This window comes from Acyrthosiphon pisum, chromosome A2 (assembly GCF_005508785.2).
Source record: "Acyrthosiphon pisum isolate AL4f chromosome A2, pea_aphid_22Mar2018_4r6ur, whole genome shotgun sequence".
NCBI classification, from domain to species: domain Eukaryota; kingdom Metazoa; phylum Arthropoda; class Insecta; order Hemiptera; family Aphididae; genus Acyrthosiphon; species Acyrthosiphon pisum.
In genome coordinates, this window is record NC_042495.1 from 117,897,626 (window position 1) to 117,919,259 (window position 21,634).

Here is a 21,634-nt window from a genome sequence, read left to right on the forward strand (position 1 = left end):
TTAAAAAACGTAGATACCTCTATTATGTATATAATATTATAGCAAATTAATAATACCGAAAGACACGATATAATATGTACCTATTATAATATTATTTTATACACCTAGGTATAATATTATTATTTATTATAAATATAATAGACAATTCTCCTTGAATAAAATTACCATGCCACGTTTTCTATACAATTTTAAACGTGCTTGTTTTTGCTTTCTCGTCATATTTTTAAACGAAATGAGTACATTTTGTGTTTATATTACAACTATAATAATAATAATTTCGTGATGTAATAATACATTTTTCAATTCATCGTTCCATAGGTGCACATAATATTATATTTACACGTACCATGATACGCATATATACCGATAAACCCAAAATATATAGGTACCATGAAATGTATGTTATGGTTCATGGCCATTTTATTATGTATATTTATCGAATTGAAATATTGCCATAATATTAAAATATTTTTGACACGTATTCGAATATGTACATATTGTACAATCACGTATTTGTGTCATATTAGTACCTGTTACTCGTAAAAAATCAATCATACTTAAAATATATTTGTATTGGTTATTTTTTGTTTTTTAATTTCATTCATTGATTATATTATTATACTTAAACGAAATACACATACCGTCGTTTTTTCATTATAATATTATAATACACTCGAATTAAATAGATATCGTGGTTAAGCTTGCGTAAATAATATTGTACCTATAATATTATACTCTTATAAATATGGGTAACGGACCGCCCAAAATCATTATGATGAAATATACCTATACGGGTAAAAGTATAATGTAGTGTATGTTTTACCGACTCCGAAAAAATGTTGAAAACGTTCGATAAAAGAAGAAAGGGAAAAAGCTTCTCCGCTAGAATAAACGGGCGAGTGCACAGCAGGGTTCATAATATTCTGCGCCGAAAACGCGTTGCTTTTATTTTTTCACATCACGTACGCTATATATATGTATATAATATATAGTGTTTGAACTGCAGTTTATGTCCCATCCATCACCTTAAAAGAAATCTTGGCAGTGATTCCCGAGAAAACCGCAGATGAAATATGTTTAAAACGCGTGGGTATAGATAAATCAAAAGTCAAATAAAATTTATTTCAACAGTGATGCCTGAAAGTGTGTATTTTGATCATCGGAAATTGTTTTCATATTATTTTTAATATAAAATATATAAATTATAATAACAATAGGTACTGCATATAAATATAATATATATGTGTGTGTGTGTGTGTGTGTGTGTGTGTGTGCATTAATATCATATTATACATTTTATTTTGATATACCGACAAACCCCAAAGAAGAAGAAGAAGAAGAAGAAGATATCTACATGTAAAATTATCTATTCTCCCCTACAAATATAAGAGTAATATTAACCTAACTGCGAAATATGTGTACAATTATGTCATCCAACATGACAGCCAAATAATATTTTACTATAAAAATATGATATCGTTTGATAACGTTTATTATTTCAGGTGTTTTAGTTATTCTTATTTTACAACGTAACAAAGTGAATCAAAAATATTACACTATTATGTAATAGTGTTTATTTTATGATTGGTCAGTGACACTTTTCCCTCCACAAATGAGTGTCTATATTATCTTCTACAGTTATATTAATAAGGTCATTGTCCGTTATTCGTATGCACTGCTGTGATACACTTATTATAATAGTTCAAGTTAAAGGTATGTTTATAATTAATTTGATTTATTTTATTAAAATATTTGTTAGTTTTTATTTTTAACAAATTCGACCTAAAATATTTCTGGCGCTAACAAACCTCAAAATATACTAAAATAAAAAATCTATTTAGTGTTTTCATTTTGAAATGTATAATATAACAATATGGAAATATGGAATCACAGATATTTGGTCAACTATTTACAGGACTTCCATACACCGTGATGTTCGTATTATATAGAACACGAAAAGGGTTTCAAGCATATGCATATAAATATGTTCAATAAGCTGTGTTTATATTTATCGAACGAAATATGTGTGCTATACATAATATAATATTATGATCTATATATATTTATCGCTATTACTGAATGTACAAACATATTTATATATATATAGGTAGTCATACACTTATACATTCCACATTCTGTAGATCGTTTAAACCACAACGTTTAAATTGCCAGTCGAAAAAGGTATATATTTTTGATTTTATACGTGTTTTGGATACGGTAAATATTTATTATGTATATAGTACAATATATAGTACATATAGTATATATATATATATATACCTACTATATGTTTATGAGAAAGGGATGTGGGTAACGAGTAACGACGATATATATAAATTATAAATGCTATACTGTAGCTTCACCGCGTGGTTGCGCTCAGAGTCACACTTCTCGGATTCGCAGGTTCGTATAAAATGTCGATAAAATAAAAAATAAAATAAAATACCCCACGACCCTTTATATATATACAACGAGTATATACTATAAAAATGGCGAAAAGTGCGCATAATACTGAAATATCATTTTTAAACCGTCGTAAACAACGGTTATAAACGGTTATATTCGGGCGAACCGAAGTTGATGGATGCGTTTCGAGTGGCAAACCGGACAGGTTTATACTGTACCTATACATATATAAGTATATTATTATATGTGTAGAGACAGATAGAAGGACGCCTCGTCTATAATAATGGAGAGTATAATATTATACACACGGTGTATATATTCTAGCCTAAACACACACACACGCACACACATAGTCCACACCAAGCTCACCACGAGCTTTGTATAATGCGTCTGCTTGAGTATTCTCAACACGGTTTGTAGAAAATGTTTAGCCATCACATAAAATTCTTATAATAGCAAACACCATCATTTTCAAGAGGCCAATTGATTTTAACCCGAAATTTTGTTTTTCGAAAAGTTTAAGATTTGGATCTAAGAGCAATTATTTCATGTTATTATATTGCCCACGTAATTTTCTCCATTAAATATTTCGGTGAAAAATTTTGATTTGGCAATCTACCTATCTTAAAAGTTTTTTTTAAGCTATGATACATAATACATAAACATATTAGAATATATTATACACGTCATATAAATACCTAAATATTTACTATCTATCCAGCGAGAGAACACGTTGATTCTACGAACCTCGACTAGAAACCCTACCATCGAAACCGGTTTCATTATGGTAAGGTGACATGTGGAGATGCGCAGAATAACAAATTTTCGTCGGTCCAAGGAGAGTTCTCTCGCTGGAACGGATTATTTTTATTTTTTTTAAATGGTGCAGCATTAAAACTATCGCGAGTTATATCCCGTTATACAATTTATTTATTTTATAAGCAGTATCAACGTATTTTTATATTTGATGTTTACCGTGTATAAAATAGCAAACCAATAAATGAGTGATAGTAAAAAAGTTAAAAGTTGATTGTAGTCTCGTAAGGGGGAAATAAATATTAAATACATATAACTATATGAACTGTAATATATCTTGAGCTTCCCGATAGGAAAATTATCCAAAACTTAACACTTTTAAAAATGATACCGCTGTCAAAAGAATCACGCTGAATTTGATATATCTGCGGGTTTCTATAGTCGGTTAGGTAACGCATATAACATTTTTATTAGAAGTCGTCACTATGGCGCTCGATAGTCGCGGGTTTACTATTACTATATATTATTTTCACAGCTGTTTTTTTTTTATATTTCTTCTCGAGCCAATTTATAATCGATTAATGTAATAATAATTGACACTGCGTATGCATGCACGTGTGTGTGTGCTCGTGTGTGTGTGTGTGTGTGAATCAGAATATTTGGTAACGTGTGAACAAACAACTGACTCGCACGCGTCTTGTTGTGACTATGCGTTTTTTAGGTCGTTCCCCGCGGGGCAGGTGCAGAAACAACGACCGCGAGATCTTACACGCGGACCGTCGGACGCACGCAAAATACGTTCAAATTTACATTTTTTTTCATTAAAAATATAGGTACAGCCGATGTACCACACACGCGCATAAGTAAGTAAATGTATACACCATCAGAATACGGATAAATGTGTATGGAAACGTCGTCGTTTCGACAATAGTCGCCACAGCGACTCGCGCATAAATTATACGCGTCGGAAAAGAAGAAAAAAAATAATAAAAACTATACCAAATTACACTGCAAACAGGGCATGGTGTTAATTGTCGACGGGACAATAATAAACGTTGAATTTAAATTTTAAACGTGTTTATATTTGCAATAATCGATGACTTTAAATGATTGCTATATTATAATATACTTATTATATATGCCATTAAATTATAACATAGGAACTACTGCAGCGCCCGCAAACGAATTATCAATAACGGTAAATAATAGACATATTTAATGATAGTACCTATATATTATGGACATTTAAATGTAAATCTATACACAATCTATATAAATGTGTATACATTTAAATATTTAATATTATAATTTATAATATTTTAGTCGTTAAGTTGTTTTCAGATATTGTAAGATACTTATTGCGTCTTATAAGTCACAGCTGATTACCATAACCACGTAACGAAAATGGCTAAAACACAAAATATTGAATGTTAAAAAAAAAGATCAATAATTTTACGAAAATAGCAATAATTAAAACTCTATATACCTAACAAAAAAACAAACACATTTTTTTTTTATTAAGATATTTATCATCTGTCGTCTGAAACAATAGACAATTTAGGTCTAAATAAGTAAAAAATGTACTCATTGTCACTTAATGTACAATCCCGTTTCAAAAAAAGGGATTAAAATTAATCTCAAAAAACCAAAAAATTTAAAAAATGCCTGCAGTTTATTTTATTAGGCACCTATTTCGATTACGTGGATAATAAATAGCTAAGAGGATTTAAAGTGTTGATTTTCTGTCTTTGTCTAACACACACGGAACATAGGAATTTAGACGTATTTTCAATCCAACGTACTGATTGATCAAATGAAGTGATAAGAATTTTATTTAAAAAACAGAATTGAATTTGTCGTCTATTTTACTTGAGATCGACTTTCCTAGATTTATTAATTTTTTGATTTTAACTTCTCCAAAAATGTAAAAACACCGTTTCCTTTTTTAGTACGAATTTTTTTAAGATTTAGGGGATAAAATTCAAAATGCGGGAAAGTCGATCTCAAATAAAGACATGACGATAAATAAAAATCTGATTTTAGAGTTATCACTTCACTAGTTCAATCGGTACCTATTATAATGAAAACACGTCTAAATTCGTGTGTTCCACGTGGTTACCGACAAAGACAGAAAATCACCGCTTCCAATCCCCTTGATTTTTTTCCTTTTCGATAAATAATTAATTTAGGATATTATATAGGCGTACAAATAGTGTGTCGATTACCTGTAGACCTCACATAATATGTTTAGGTGCCTGCCTAATATGTACATGCAATTCAAATAGATTTACCGACACCTTTGAAACGTATTTAATACGGTTGCAACGAACCCTATATTACACATACATACATAGATACTAGCAGGTATAATAATATTCGTTTGATATGAAATGATTATTTTTAAATGACATAATATGTATATAGAAACTGCAGAACGATTACACCTTAATAACCAAAACGTTTCAAGGCGACGTATAATTTTTTCTTTCGTACAAAATGGATATATTTATAAAATTACAAATTTAATATACACACCAACTAATATAATATAGGTAATATAATGTTTGTACTCTTATACGCAGCGAGTGTGTCGCTGTTTAGGTATGTACTACATATGTGTAAATTATATATTCGGAGAAGGAGAATCGTATTTTAGATTTGTTGGCCTGTCTGTCAGTGAAAGATTGCCTTGTAATTATCTTCAAACTGTACAGACAGTAGACTGTATATAAAATATACATGCGTTTATACATTTACCGATGTTACTCGGAATTCCGTTTGTCGAGTAATTCGGTAGTCAAACACGCGATCATCCCCGAAGCGTTTTTTGAGCCAGTTTTAAAAAATTATATATATACTTATGATACAAAACGATTTTATTTATATATATAATATTATATACATACGCAATTATATTATAAGTACTTGTTAGCTGCAACTCGTACCTAGTTTCGATGTTTGGACATAAATTATTACTTAATAATAATAAATAAAATTCTATTCCTATATGGCTATATTTATATACATAAATGTAATAAATATCATATTATATGTTTATATTTAAGCGATTAATGACTAATGAATAAAATAACATAAAAAATATTTAAAAAACAATATTTCTAGACTTTAATTTATACTGAAATATGAGTTATAAGCAATAGGTATGCATAACTACTGAATATTGGTCAGAAGCTATATACGAAAAACTATTAGTAATCAACGCGTATAAGTGACAAAAAAAAAAAATTGGCACTGTGTTTCACGAAGCTATTCTAAACTCACAGTTTACGTTAATTAACCAGACCACGTCTAAGGAATTACATATAAAAAACTAAGAAATTAATGTTTTAAACCTACATTAGGTATATTATTTACAAGTAGAAGGTATTATAGCTGCAGCCGTATATGGTAATTATACGTGGCAGGTTTTTAGCGTAAATGACTTTTAGCGGCACTGCTGAATACGCTGAAAACGTGTTTTATACATATGTACATACGTATATGTGTTGGTATACCTACTTATATTATATTAATATGCCAACGAAAGTAACACGAATGTTAAATAATAATACAATAATTTCAATAAGTATATAGTATACTGCAGCTATGCAGCCGAACAAACATATTAGGTATATTGTATATCATTCAACGTACCATCAACTCGTACTTACTCTTGATCCGAATATTATAATTTATATGTATGATGGTAAACTTGTGTTTTTATTTTTATTTTTTTACTTTTTTTTTATTATTACGTATGTATATATACAGGTGTCAAAAAAAAACACGCTATAATGTGTGTAAAGTTTAGGCCTGTTAAGGCAACGAAAAAATGGTGTTACATTGCAGAGCATGTATCGCTACCGACGCTACTGCACCGCAGCTGCAGCACGTGCGCCTGCAGCTAGAGCAATGACGAGAGATTTCAAACGCCTGCAGTAATAGGATAAATGCTCAAAACAGCATAAATATAATTAAACTAAATATACACGCGTATTCAAGTATGGTAAATTTAATTATATATGAATATAATAGTTGTACGTCGGTACAGTGTTTAAAATGTACATAAAATATGTAGATGCATGCATGTCAACTAAACAGCCAGGCGTTTCCTTAAACAGAAAACAATATTTCGTTTTGGAAATATGCCTGAAATTAAATTATTAACGGTGAAATCGTATTTAAAGGTATAATCATTATACAGCCTTCATTTAAAAATTGAAGAAAAAAAAGTCAAAGCTTGAGACTATTAAAATTTGTTAATAATTAATATAATAACTTTCAGGGTGCAGTATGAAGGCAGTGGACTATTTTTTTTTCTTAAATACCAACTCCACGTAGTTAAACAATATGCGCGAATAAAGGAAATTAATACAACAGCAGTGATGAAGTTCTGAGGTGTTAATATTTAAGTATACCGTAACTGCGATCATTAAAAGAAAATTACGTTTTATAGAACCCACGTCTAGAATAATTAGTCACGGCTTCAAAACTAAATACACGGCCATTACTCTGATTAGATTATGCATAAAATCAGAACGAAGAGTAGGAAGAAACTTGTGTTTTGTTTTATCGTTTTGAAATGTGTAGCGATAAATTGCACTAAGAAAATCGTAGTTATATATATATATTCCTACCTATATAAATATGTTAATACTTTTATACAGGGCGAGCGCTCTTGCATTTATATATGTCTTCCGTTATGTGCGTTACACGCTGCGGGAGAAAATAAAACTGCAATGTCTCACCCTGTATAATATAATATATAACATATATACCTATATTATAATACCTATAATAGGCTATAAGGTATATATACAATTTTAATTAAATTAATAGATAATTATAAACAAAAACACGATTCTTTTTACTCATAACATTTATAGGCCTATAACGTATATAAACACAGAAAAAAATTACTACCCTGAGCTTCAACCGGTAGGTGATATCATATTAATATGTGTGTGACACCAATAATATTTTGCACGTCATTCTGCATAATACATATATAGGTACGCTCATCAGTTACCCTGTCAGCCCATACGAAACGGTTGTGAAAAATAATACGCTGACTGACCGGCTCTAATTAGATTCAGACTATATAATATGATCACGGGCACGCAAAGTATTAAAAATTATTAACAGCATGTACCTAAACTAATTAAGTCAAATCGAGATGTTTTTGCTACACTCGTTATGCTCTCGTGTACCTATAACACAGAAACGTGTTGAGCACTAGTAATGAGAGCACGCGTATGAGGTACCTATACCTATATAATATATATATATATATATATAAGTACACAGTGCAGAATAATATGTAGGTATACTTAGGTACCTACCTATAATATATTATGCATGTGTATGTTCGTATAAAAGAGTTTTGTAAGTATTGCAATTATAATATGGGTTTAACAAGGTTTTATTAAGACAATTTTCATAAAATATTCATACATAACATATTCTACTATAGGTACATAAATATATAGGTATACAATTATATACCTATTATACGTGAATTGGTATAGTTATTAATTATGTATTGTGGAGGTAGGTACCTATACCTATATGAAGCTTCACGATCATTTGATTTTTTCGTTTATTTTAATTATTATTATTGTGAATCAGAGAAAGTAGATTTATTTTGTAAAATTAAAAAAAACATTCAAATATACACGAACATATAGGTATCTTATATAGCGTATTACAAAACGTGGGTACACACGTATATAATATGCGTCGTGAAAGTGGTATAATTATACCTATATAAACTTATATAAAGTTGTCGTAATAAACATAGTATTAATTGATCTAACCGATGTACCTACATATAACATATATATTATTAAAAAATTTAATTTACTAAATATCGAGTTAAAAATTTAAATAAAAAGACCATTTTGATAATGACTATAATATTGACAATATAAAATATATCAACAATGCAATATCTATAGGTATACACTTATAGTACGTAAATGTACCTATATATACTATATAATATATTATATATATAAATAATAAAACTCCTGCAATAAGACTTGGACTCTGTTAAGTTGGTACCTATATTATATTTATTGTAACTATAAATTAAAATAAAATAAATAAATGTGCCTCCTATATAGGTACGGTTTGATGTAAAGTTATTAATTCGGTGTGCGAGGCTGACGTACCCACTGCAGTTTATCACTCTGGAATGAAAAACATGAATCGAAAGGATAATAGTCTTTGGCTAGAAGTTGTATTTTTTCGGATTCAATTGAACCAGGTATATACCATCCAACTTAAGTTGCGGGTTGATACAATATTCTAATACCTACGGTTGAAAGTAGTACAAATTTGAAATTCAGGGTACCTGCAGGCTGCTGGATCTATAGATTCCTATACAATAGCTAATCTACTCCAGCTACTGTGGCTATACCATATTATGATATTATATACAAATTAAACGTCATATTAATTACCTACTAATTAATATTATATAGCTTATGTGTACACTGTACACTGTTATAATGCTTATCATACCCAAACAGATATTATGAGGTTGACATTATGTAAGGAAAATTACGTACCCGCTGCGAGTCGGTTCTTGTCGGCGGCAAACAGGAAAGCGTTGCGCTGCATGAACGACACGGGGTCGATGGCTGCGGCCGCGGCCCAGGGGGACTGCATCGGACCGGGCGCGCCACCGCCGCCGTTGGACGGGTGCGGCCGGTGCGCTGGGACCTTGATAACGCCCGCTGCTCCCGAGTACTGCAGGTACGTCTTGTCGTCGGTCGGCTTGTTGGCCGCCACTGCGGCTGCAGCGGCTGCTTGGTGTGCAGCGGCCGCGGCTGCGGCCATGTGCTGTTGTTGGTGCAGGTGGTGGTGAAGTCCGAACACGGCCGCGTGGTGGTGCCCGGCCGCGTACAGCGAGGCGAGCGCCTCTGCGGGACCGGACACGGCGGCTGCGGCCATGCCGGTGCAGGACGCCGAACGTTTGGACGCCAGATCGTCTGCACCGCGTCCACCGCCGCCTGCCAACAGACGAGATATACCAAACGTCAGGGCGCCGGGCGCCGCCGAGGTTGGGGACGACACATCGTCCTCGTCCTCTTCGTCCATACAAAGCTCCTCGTCCGATGCACCGGAATCGACGCGGACGTCCCGATCCTCGTCCGTGGTCGTGCCGTCCTCGACCGAACTGCACTTGGTCTCGTCGACCATGTTGACGCCGGGGGCGACGATTTCCGCTTAGACGACGTCCGTTAGCAACGCGAAAAAAAAACTTCGAACACTAAATCTCGACGGAGAGTATATTATAATATAATAGTCGCGATGAACGAGCGATCGCGATCGTTTGTATAGATCCGAAATTTTATATATTATATAGGCGATCCTGTGATATTATATTGTGTAAGCGGTGTTAACAACGCGACCGACGCATCTCGAGTACTACGGCGACGACTGAAGCGGTTCCGTTTTTTCGCATCGAATCCGCGAACGAGGTGCGCAGTATAATATGGTGACGGGAATCTCCGCACGAAGCGACGACGACGATAATAATATAATATTTTTTTCAATCGTTTTTTATTTCCGTTGTGTTTCGCGTCCGCACGACGAGTGTATACAGATAATACTAATAATAATAACAATTATTATTATTATAAAAAAATAATATTAAAACGTTGAAGCGCGCTTGCGTGTGCGTGCGACGATGCGTTGCGGCGCGGTTGGACACTGTGTGCGCGACGGACTGCGAGTGGCAGGCGGCGCACGACGTCGGCAGCGGCGGCAGCGCCGACCACCGTCACCGCCGCCCGCCGAGATGGGCGTCCGCCGGGCACCGCCTCGGCCGCGCTCCGATTGGCGGACGGGCGCGCGCGCGGGAAATCAGTACCCGTCGACGATGGAGTGAGCTGCGGAGGGGACTTGGCCGTGGAGCGGCGGACGACGCCGTCGACGACGACGACGATATTAAAACCCATTTAACAACGCGTCGGGCGCGATCCCCTCGCGTATTCCTCCGCCACTGCCCCCCCGGCCACACAAAAACTCACTTCGCCGCCCGCTCGTACAATAGTACCTATACGTGTGTTCACGGCGTGTACGGCTGGTGGCCGTACTTAAGCGCGCGGCCACCGCGGCCTCTCGCCCGCCGCCACCACTTCGGCCCGGTCGAAAAAAATTAATCCGAGCCGCGCGCTCCGCATACCGCCGCCGTCCACCCGCGCGCGCCGTGGCGGCATATTATAATATTATATTATATAGTGACGGTACCCATATAATAATAATATGCGATGCTCGGTCCCATATTCTGCTGCAGCTTATTATTGCTTTCCGCCGCACCTGCACCACTGATTTTTTAACGCTTATTATTACTACCATCGCGTTGCCGCAGCGTTTGATGTGACCGAAAACCCACAGCTATTGCGTATACCTATGTATAGTATTGGGTACGACGAGGATAGTTTAGATTTTACCTATCCGAATTGTATACCTTTATATATATAGGACTATGGAGCTAGGTGCATATGGAATACACTTGGTCCAATATTATATAATATAAAATGTATGAGACGTTAACAAGTGAGCGTGGAGGTATTTATAAATTTATAATATTTATAGTTTTTTTTTTAACAATTTTTTCAAACGATATATCGTACAATAAAGTTTACCAAGACTATGATCGTCGGTCGTACGCGAGTGAGACGCAAAATAGGCTGCATACGAAAGAGGAATAACGAAAATAATAGAAAAGATATGTATGTGCATAATAGATATGTGACAAAAGAATCCTTGGAATATATAAGTTATTCCACGGATCGAAGAGCGATCATAACAATGTGCGAACAGGTGATGGTTGAAACAAAAAAAAGCTGAGATTATAAATCAGTCGGAATAGACTATTTCTGATAGATGTTTAATACTGTGTTTTTTATTTATATATTATTTAAAATATTGATACTATAGTTTGTACTCAGTTATAGGTAGGTAGGTAGATACCTCTATTAACTTTCTGTGTTAAAGCTATTTTTTAATGATACAAGTATAGGTACATATAGGTTATACATATATGCCTTTATCAGTTAAATCCTAACAAAAGATATGACTTATTTTTAAAACGAGTACTATACACAACGTAGGTATGGCATATGAATAGAATATAATATGGAAAATAATTTATATACTTGGTGAAAATATATAATATAAACATTCTTGTTTTTGTATTTAGCACTTTAGTAGTAGGTATTCTGCAAAAATACGCACTATTGCGGTTCAAGATGAGCCGGTAGTATTCGGTTATAATTTTCGAACAGAGAGGGTATAATATACCGAATATAATATAACCGAATACTATTATGTAGGTAGTCTCTGATAGTAATTAAGTAATATATACGATAACTTTTACGTAAAAAACCGAAATTTCATAAAATACATAATATACATAGATACATAATACGCATATTATATTATATCATAATATTCATAATACGAATAAATTATACTCGCAACGGTGGAAATATTATATTTTTACACATCTCCACGTGTCTCTTAAAAGTAAGAAAATTCATACTCTGAGGGCACTTGATTTATTATGTATATTATATGTGTGTGTGTGTGTGTGTGTGTGTGTGTGTGTGTATAATAATAATACTATAGTCAAAATATTATATACGCTCAAGTCTACGGATTTCTTATAAAATTATAATGGTGGGTTACGCGCACGAGTTGTAAATAAACCCAAAGATGATAAACGTAGTTAATAAAAAACTTTTATTATTACTAGATACATAATATAAGAAGTGCCTATATAATGTTTATTACCAGTCCGTCTAATAATATAAAGACTAAGAGGGTTGCCGTATATACGAGCTCGTACATATCATTTGAAAAACCAATTACATATCCGGCCCTACATTATAACTTCTTAGACGAATAATGGTTTTTTAACGTTTGTCATATCATATATGTATATATTATGGCTGAATATTACACATTATATCCCAAGGTTAAAGCCAACTGTTATTTTATCAAAAACACAGAACTCCAACAATAATTATACTAACTCAACCGTTTATATACAGCGCATTTGTTCTGTAGGTAATTGAATCTCCATCCACTACACATAGACTATAATATATAATATCATATATATACTTGCTATAGGTGTACCTATATACCGTGCGTCAGATGGTTGGTAAAACGATAGATTTATGGCTACCGCATGCTATAAAAATATTAAGTACAAATCGAAAAGGTTTAATCCGAATTAACATTGTTCTTAAATATGACGTTTAACTGCGAAATTTCCATTTATTTTAAGTATACACCACTATATATATTATATATATAGGTACATATATATTATATCATATAAAAAAAAAAATAATTTAACGTTGGTATAAAAGCAATTTATTTTTATAATATTACAACAGTCGTATATAGGTATATATAATATACAGAGGATGGAATATTTTTTCAGTTTTATACCGTATCGTGTGATTGTAATAGCTGACTGTATGTGTAGACCTATATGAAATGGGAAATGAAAACAAAAAGTAATTTCCTAGGTATAAATCTGATACCCGCCTTCAAATGTGTTTCTTTTTGTTTTTTATCATAGATAGGTACCTACGTACATACATACGTATGTCATAATCGTGACCATAAATTAAAATATATTATATTATATTATTAGATTACAATAAAGTGTTCGATGTAATAATATAATATACAGCCCGATACAGGTATTAGGTATGCATAAATAAGTATTATATTATAATCTTATACATTTTTAAATAAAATGATGTACCTATCCTCTACACAAAAACAATATGACTATATATACCTATACCTGTATAAAATATTATAATATAATATATGAATGTGTCTATATATGTAGTACATTTAAATATACATATAAATGTAGATATGTCATAGGTATTTAATTATATAATATATAGTATATTATATACATATACCTATCTCATATATTATCATTAATTTATAAATTACATTTTTCAAAAACTCGTTGTTTTCCAAGTTACAAAATTGAAAATATGCACATCTCGAATTACCTATTAAAAAATTTAAAAACTGCACCTATTATAGTTATTACCTATTGATTATTACGATATATAATAAATATGAATATTTATAGGTTATTTATAGGTATCTACTAGTAAACATAATATTATACACAGATGTAATCATATAATAGATCAATGTTATATGGATCCACATTATATATATAACAATATTGTATTGTGTTTTGTACATAATGTGTATATTTTAGCTATAGGTAAATATATATACCAAATTACCAACAATATATCTCAACGACACTGCAATTGGTCACGGAAAGTTAATACGCTGAAGATCTTCGAGTCATGTTTGAATAGCGTTTTTGTTTTAACCAGTATGGTTGCAGTAGGAATATCCGAATATAATATATATTATTCAATACTGGAAGGAAAATAACACCTCGCACAAATCGCATCACACTTGAATATCGGATGTATAATATGTATATATATATATGGGTATATGTTATTTATGTAAGCACAAAGCACCCATTTTACTAATACACCTACGAATAATAATATTAAAGCAGTGCGTGCTTTACAGCTCAGTATCAGCACACAAAAACGTATAACATAATGTACACAATAGTATTATATTCATAATAATAACAATACTCTGCCTACCTATATATCGGCTATATATCTACGCAATCATGTCATGTATTATTTTTATTCTCCATAAAACGCGATTACGATTATTATTATTATATTGTATTAAACTACGTCTGCAGGTATTTCAGTATATAATATTATGCGTATAGGTACCTATTGATGTATATACTATATTATAGTATATATTAATATATACAATGTATTATACGCGCGCACACACACACACATATTATGTTATAAAAAATAAAACAATTATTCTAATAACTATATTGTTGTATTATTTGTCCAAAAATAATGTAATTTTAACAAAAAAAATATGAATGCAGCAGGATACGGTACATTGCCCATACAGCGTTTAATAAAATATGAGAACTATACCTAATCTGTGTTGGATACTATCATCATGCAGCTTCGATGATCTCTGTGTAAGCCAGCGTGGCCAAACTGTAATTATTTTATATATTTTAAACAATATAATTTTAAATGTTCATACAAAAAAGACTAGTTAAGATGTTATGTTAATAAGAAAATAAATTATATACCTAAATAATTATTGTATAATAGATACTTATTTACTAATAGATAATTAATTTTGTAAATTGAAATTGTCGTGAGTATAGAGTCACAAGTTAAAAGAAAATAATGAATTATGTTCCGGTATATAAAGCACTGTCAATATCTGTTGTTGAAAAATTAAAATAGAGCAATTTTCATTCAAACAGAGTGAACAATAATAGTCGTACAATCGCATTATTGTAGAACAATGCGCTGTGCAGGAAAATACAAATTGAACTTTGATAAAATAAAATATTAAAGTAAATACTTTTTACAATGTATACCTTCATTTTATAATGTATGTATTATGTTTTTGTCTGTGAAAATATCGACAAAATGTAGGAAATTGAAAGCATTTAAATACTTACTAATTATTATGCTAACTGATTAAATAGTAAATATTAAATGGAGAATCAACTTTCTTTCTAATTAACATAAATATAATAATAATTTACTTTTTATTTTAACTTATTATTGTGCATTAAATTATTGCAAACACTTTCAATTCACATAATATATAATAGTACATAATAGTATGTAGGTATCTTTACAGTCCATACAATTGATTCAAATTTGTTTTATGATTTTTAGAATGTAAAGTTATTTACGTTTTTACAGTTTAATTTGTTTGCCTTCATAATACACGTTTAGATTATGCCATTATGGGTATATGATATTTAAACTTATCTAATACCCGAAATATTTTAGTTTTGAAGTGCAATATATGTGTGTTTAATATTTATACAAATATCAAGTCTGTATTAATTAATTTAATAGTTTTAGTTGGTTATTGATTTACATTTATTCTAAATATACTATATAGTGCATTGTATGTACTTCATTGTAGTGACATATATTATATTGTACATGAACATGGATGATTTGAATAACTATAATATAATATATATAACAATATATTATACTACAATGAAATATACCTATTACCATGTGTCTTATATCTGTTATATTCTCATTTAAAGTTGTAATTTGTGTTAAATCAATAATCATTACTTTATGACGTAACTAAACTTATATATAATCTATATATATAAGAATCTAATTTGATTTTGGAGACGAAGGAAACCGGTTTGATGTTTATTTATTATTGTTATTATTATTATTATTATTATTATTATTAATTATTTATTTATTTGTTTGCACTTGCATTTTTCCATTTGAAATATATATTATTCATTGAACCAATAATTTATTGTAACATATTTTTCTACCTTATCTCTATTCTATAATAAAAATAATAAAATTTACCACTCCAATGGTTGAATTCAAAATGTAGGATATATCATTTTCAGAAATTAGCAATAACAATAACTACAATATGTAGTTATATTATATTATTTGTATAGCCAAAAAATAGTCTTATGTTTTTAAATTAAATTAAAAATAATTTCTTCCGGAGGAAGGTCGGGCAGCTAGTATATTATAATAGTTATATACGCAATTGTATATATTATATTATAGGCACTATTGTTAAAAATAATATATTTTATCAAAACAATTATTTTTTGGTTACATTTTTAATTTCTTTTAGGCATAATTGAACCATAGGTACCTATATAAAAATTCGTGTAGATATATATATATAATATAATCAAATTTTATAAGGAGAAAAATCATACATTTCAGGATTTTGTGTAATATAATAAAAAATCAACGTAACAAAACCTATATCGTCCTTGAAAGTACAACTACGGATTCCATTTATTAATCATCATAAATTCATAACTATATTGTTAACATATAATTTTAAACTACAATTGATAACTACCAAATATTAATTCTTCGCATCTCATACATTATATAGGTACTTAGGTACTTATGTAGTATAAATTATTTCTATGCTATTATTCCTATTTATTTATTTTCCAACTTTAACATTCCCATATTTTAACGACTAAGGTAAAATTAAAAAAAAAAACAATTTTAAACGTCGAGCAGGCGACTATATTATGAATATTATATTATACCTATTATTAGTAGGAACTATAACTATATAATTAATCAAATACTTGATGATACGCCGCAATTATGTATTCATTTAATACTCAAATGATACAAAATCATTATAATATCATAAATAATAATATATTCGGTCTTCTTGGAATTTCCTGTACACAACTATTATAGGTATATATAATTACGAATTGTTTAATTTTGTTTTTTAACTCGTAGTATGATAAATAAATGTAAAAGTCATAATGATGCAATTTAAATTCTTTAAGTGTACGTACTATAGACTTAAATATGTAAGCAAATATACATATTTTATTATAAAATAATGTTATATATAGGTACGTGGACATGCAAGTGTGATATAGTGCAAATTGTAGAGTAGGTACACTGTACCTACACACTACACTCGTATTAAGATATAAATTGACTAATTCACAAATTTAAGTGATATATTATATAAAAATAATTCTTCAATGGAAATACGGTATAAACAATATGCATTGTATAAAATTGTAAAATTAATACATACATAAAAATTATAAGTATAATTTTCAATGTATTCCGATTTTTTGGTGCTGGGAATTGAGCTAATATTATATATATAAATCTATATTATAGACACGCATCGGTAAAGAACATTTTCTATGAATTTCCTTTGTAATATATTGTTCCATAATTTTTGATTAATTTAGAATCGTGATTTGTGGTGATAAGACACGTTACGTGCAGATGGCTATGCAGAATTGCAGAAGTCACGATAATTCGACGCGATGTAGTATAATATGTACTATGTACCTATAAATTGGTAGGTAACTACTTGGTATATTTATAGTACCTATAGCCGCAAGCCTGGGCAAGTTAATGATAATTTTTAACTGAGTTAAGTTAAGTTAATGTAAAACATTTTAACTCAGTTAATAGTTAAAAGTTAACCTAATTTTTTTTTTAACTCAGTTAAGTTAAAAGTTATATGCACATTTTCAATTAACATATTAACTTAAGTTAAGTTAAGTTATTTTTTTTTTTATATAATATCTTTATGAATACCCAGTACCTAATATGGTTTAAATAATAAAAATCATAAATATTATTGAACACAGGAAATAGCCAATAGCTTTTTTATACATGGGTACTGAATTAATAGAATAATGAAGTAGATACGAAAAAAATACAAAATTGAAAATGCCAAAACAAATAAAACATTTTGATTTATTAATATACTAATACAAATAGGTACTATACATTTTTTTTAAAATTATTAAATAAAAATAACATGGTATTTAAGAATGTACTTAACTTTAAACTCTGAATACTTTTTCAGGGAACTAAAAGTCTAAAACTGTTAGAGAATATAGCCAACTTTAAACTTCAGTAAAATATTTATATTTATAAATATTTATTTAAGATATTGATTTAAATATATTTGTAATTTGTATTCTAGTAAGTGGTTCTGTAATATCAATAATCATTTTTATTTTTATTATTTAATTATTTATAAATTAACTTAACTTGAATTTGATTAAAAGTAACTCGTTATTTATTAAGTTAATATCAATTAAAATAAGTTAAGTTAAAAATTAAGTTGATGAAAATGAAATTTAAAAAAAGTTAAGTTAAAAGTTAAAATTAACTTAACTTTTAACTTTTTAACGCGTTTATGCCAAGGCTTGCCTATAGGTACCAAATCGTCCAAATCATTGTGGAATAGGTTTGTCTGAAAATGTTCGCAGTACAGTCGTCAACGTCATCATAATAATGAAAATCTAATAATAATATAAATTAATAATAAACCATAAATTCATAACTGTGTCAATGGGATGACGTGTCCGATCGGACGATAAATTGCGACCATGGTTAAAGTCGGTTAACGGGAGTGACGCTCGTGAAATACGTCGAGCCGCAATATAGTCTTTATGTATCATTTACACATAAATATAATATACATATTATGTACAAGCATATACTTGTTTTAATGTATTGCCTTTTCAGTCTGTGACCTCATAATATATCTAATATAATTGGTATACTTACATACTAAACATTATTTAACATACATTCGTAGGTACCTCTTATAGCTATTGGTATCTAACCATAATATCCCAATACAGATCCACCGCAAACTTCCGATCGGCGCTATTTAGGACTACGGTTATGATAGTAGTATAAGTAGTATTTATATGGATCTAAATCTTATGCATACTTTCGACGATATTATACTGACATAAAATTATCGACTGCTAAAATAATAACGATAAATGTAAACGATAATTATTGATCGTAATAATGCTTATTTTTTTTTTACTTATAAAAGACAACGTCCGCATCAAAACTCACGTTTTTGATTAATCAAAAAATATTCCATTTTAAAACTGCCAAAAATTTAAATAAAAACTTTTTGCAGACTATCATTTATTATTTTATATGTGACAAATATTAAGTTTGTATTTTTACAAATTGTTATAATTAGATAAATTGCTATGAGAACACAGTTTAATGGTGGCGAAGACATGGGATAGGATATTTCCATATTGGATATGACAAGTCCATTATATAATAGCCTACAGTATAGTGTGCTTATGAAATTCCGTCTTGTGGTAATTTTAGCTGAAAAGAATCGATCGAACTCAGCCGACATGATCACTGATGGATCTTAATCGAAGTCTATAAGTTTTAAAAAATATACTGTGATAAGTTAATTTCGTGAATTAATACTACCTAAGTGGCCAAGTATCAAAATAAAATATTTGTTGTGACCGAAAAAATCCATAGAAAAATAATCAAATATCACAATAATAGACGGCCGACAAAATAATATCAATATTATTAAAAAGTAATAGTATTAAAAAAAAAAAAACCAACAACATTTTACTCACATCAGAATTAACCAAGCATAATATTCTATAAAAATTATACTAAGTACAACATTGTATATTATGATTTGCGATGAAAATATGGGTACCTATTATAATACGTTATAAATAATATTATATTAGTGTATGTCATTCAATAACACTTAATTCAGGTTTAACCAAACTATAATAACACTGTTGGTTTATAACCTAGGTATAGCTTTATAGGTTGGTATTTGGTGAAAACGTAGTTTCATACACCCTAGTCATGATACTGGTGCCTCGTAAACAGTTATCGATGTGTTTACAATGTAAATTATAGATAATGATATAAATATATGCAATGTATCGTGTTCATATCATATTATCATCAATTGTATTTACCTTGAATAAACTGCTGAATCATTATAGGGACCGTATTGAATTATTTTTGTATTTAAATTTAATAATATTGAACCAACTTTTTTACATTAATTTAAAAACTAATATTTTACACAAAGAGTTATGTTCACTTTGGTATCTATATTATGTTAATTATTTTTTCGGTAAGTACTTCTGAATTGTTTTTAAATATTTTAATGCCATCGATATCTGGACTGGTTCCTGCATTATTATTTATTATAAGCGTATCTACCTAGTACCTAGATAAGGGCACCTACATAGGTGCACTTGGTCCGTTCTCTATCGGTTCGCATCTATGTTATTTTTTACTGAACATTATGAATTTTATTATAATTTAATAGGTAAAGGTAACCTTACATGTCATAACAAATCACAATGAGTACAACAATCATTAGTAAAATATATAATAACGACCTATATTATTTGTAGTGAATAGGTGCTGTATAATATAATATGTGTATGATGGACATTAAACCTAATACGCCCAGCAATATATAAAACTATGTACCTATATCTATATGTACATTTGTATTTTTTACATGTTTATACTAACTACTAACATAGTACCTATGTTATACTGCATGTAAACGATTTTAATCAAAAAAAGGAATTACGCTAATGACAATATTTAAATTTTCCCGTTTTAATATATTTTTTATTTTATTAAGGTTAAGGCTTTAACTACTAAGGCCTTGAGCTTGTGGTACTATGGGAGAGGGTATACTGTAGATTTGTATACACGTGTGTGTTTGTTTTGGCAGAATTTTTGGTTTGAGCACCCGTAGGTATCTGCCATGCCCGGTCAGGGGATGGTGGCCTCTCTCTCCAGACAGATGTCTGTCCAGAGAGAAGTACCGCCCGTGACCGAGGTTCGAACCGGTGACGATGCGCATTGCAACCAAGTATAGTCCGCTCGGTCACTCCGTCTCCCTGTTTTAATAATTATGTTGTATAAATAATTTTAGTTCAATCTATATCTAATAACATATTATTGTATTGATTCATTTTATGTATTCT

General features: G+C 30.3%; 1 protein-coding gene across 1 annotated transcript in view; it reads right to left on the bottom strand.

The window, feature by feature from the left end:
- The window catches only part of LOC100573073 (T-cell leukemia homeobox protein 3), a 43,072-nt gene extending 32,161 nt beyond the window's left edge, over positions 1-10,911 (bottom strand). Inside the window, exon 1 of the mRNA XM_003242988.4 lies at positions 9,735-10,911. Coding sequence (XP_003243036.1) covers positions 9,735-10,368 — 634 coding nt within the window. The 5' untranslated portion in view covers positions 10,369-10,911. The remainder of the gene's footprint in view (positions 1-9,734) is intronic.
- Between the last annotated feature and the right edge of the window lie 10,723 nt (positions 10,912-21,634).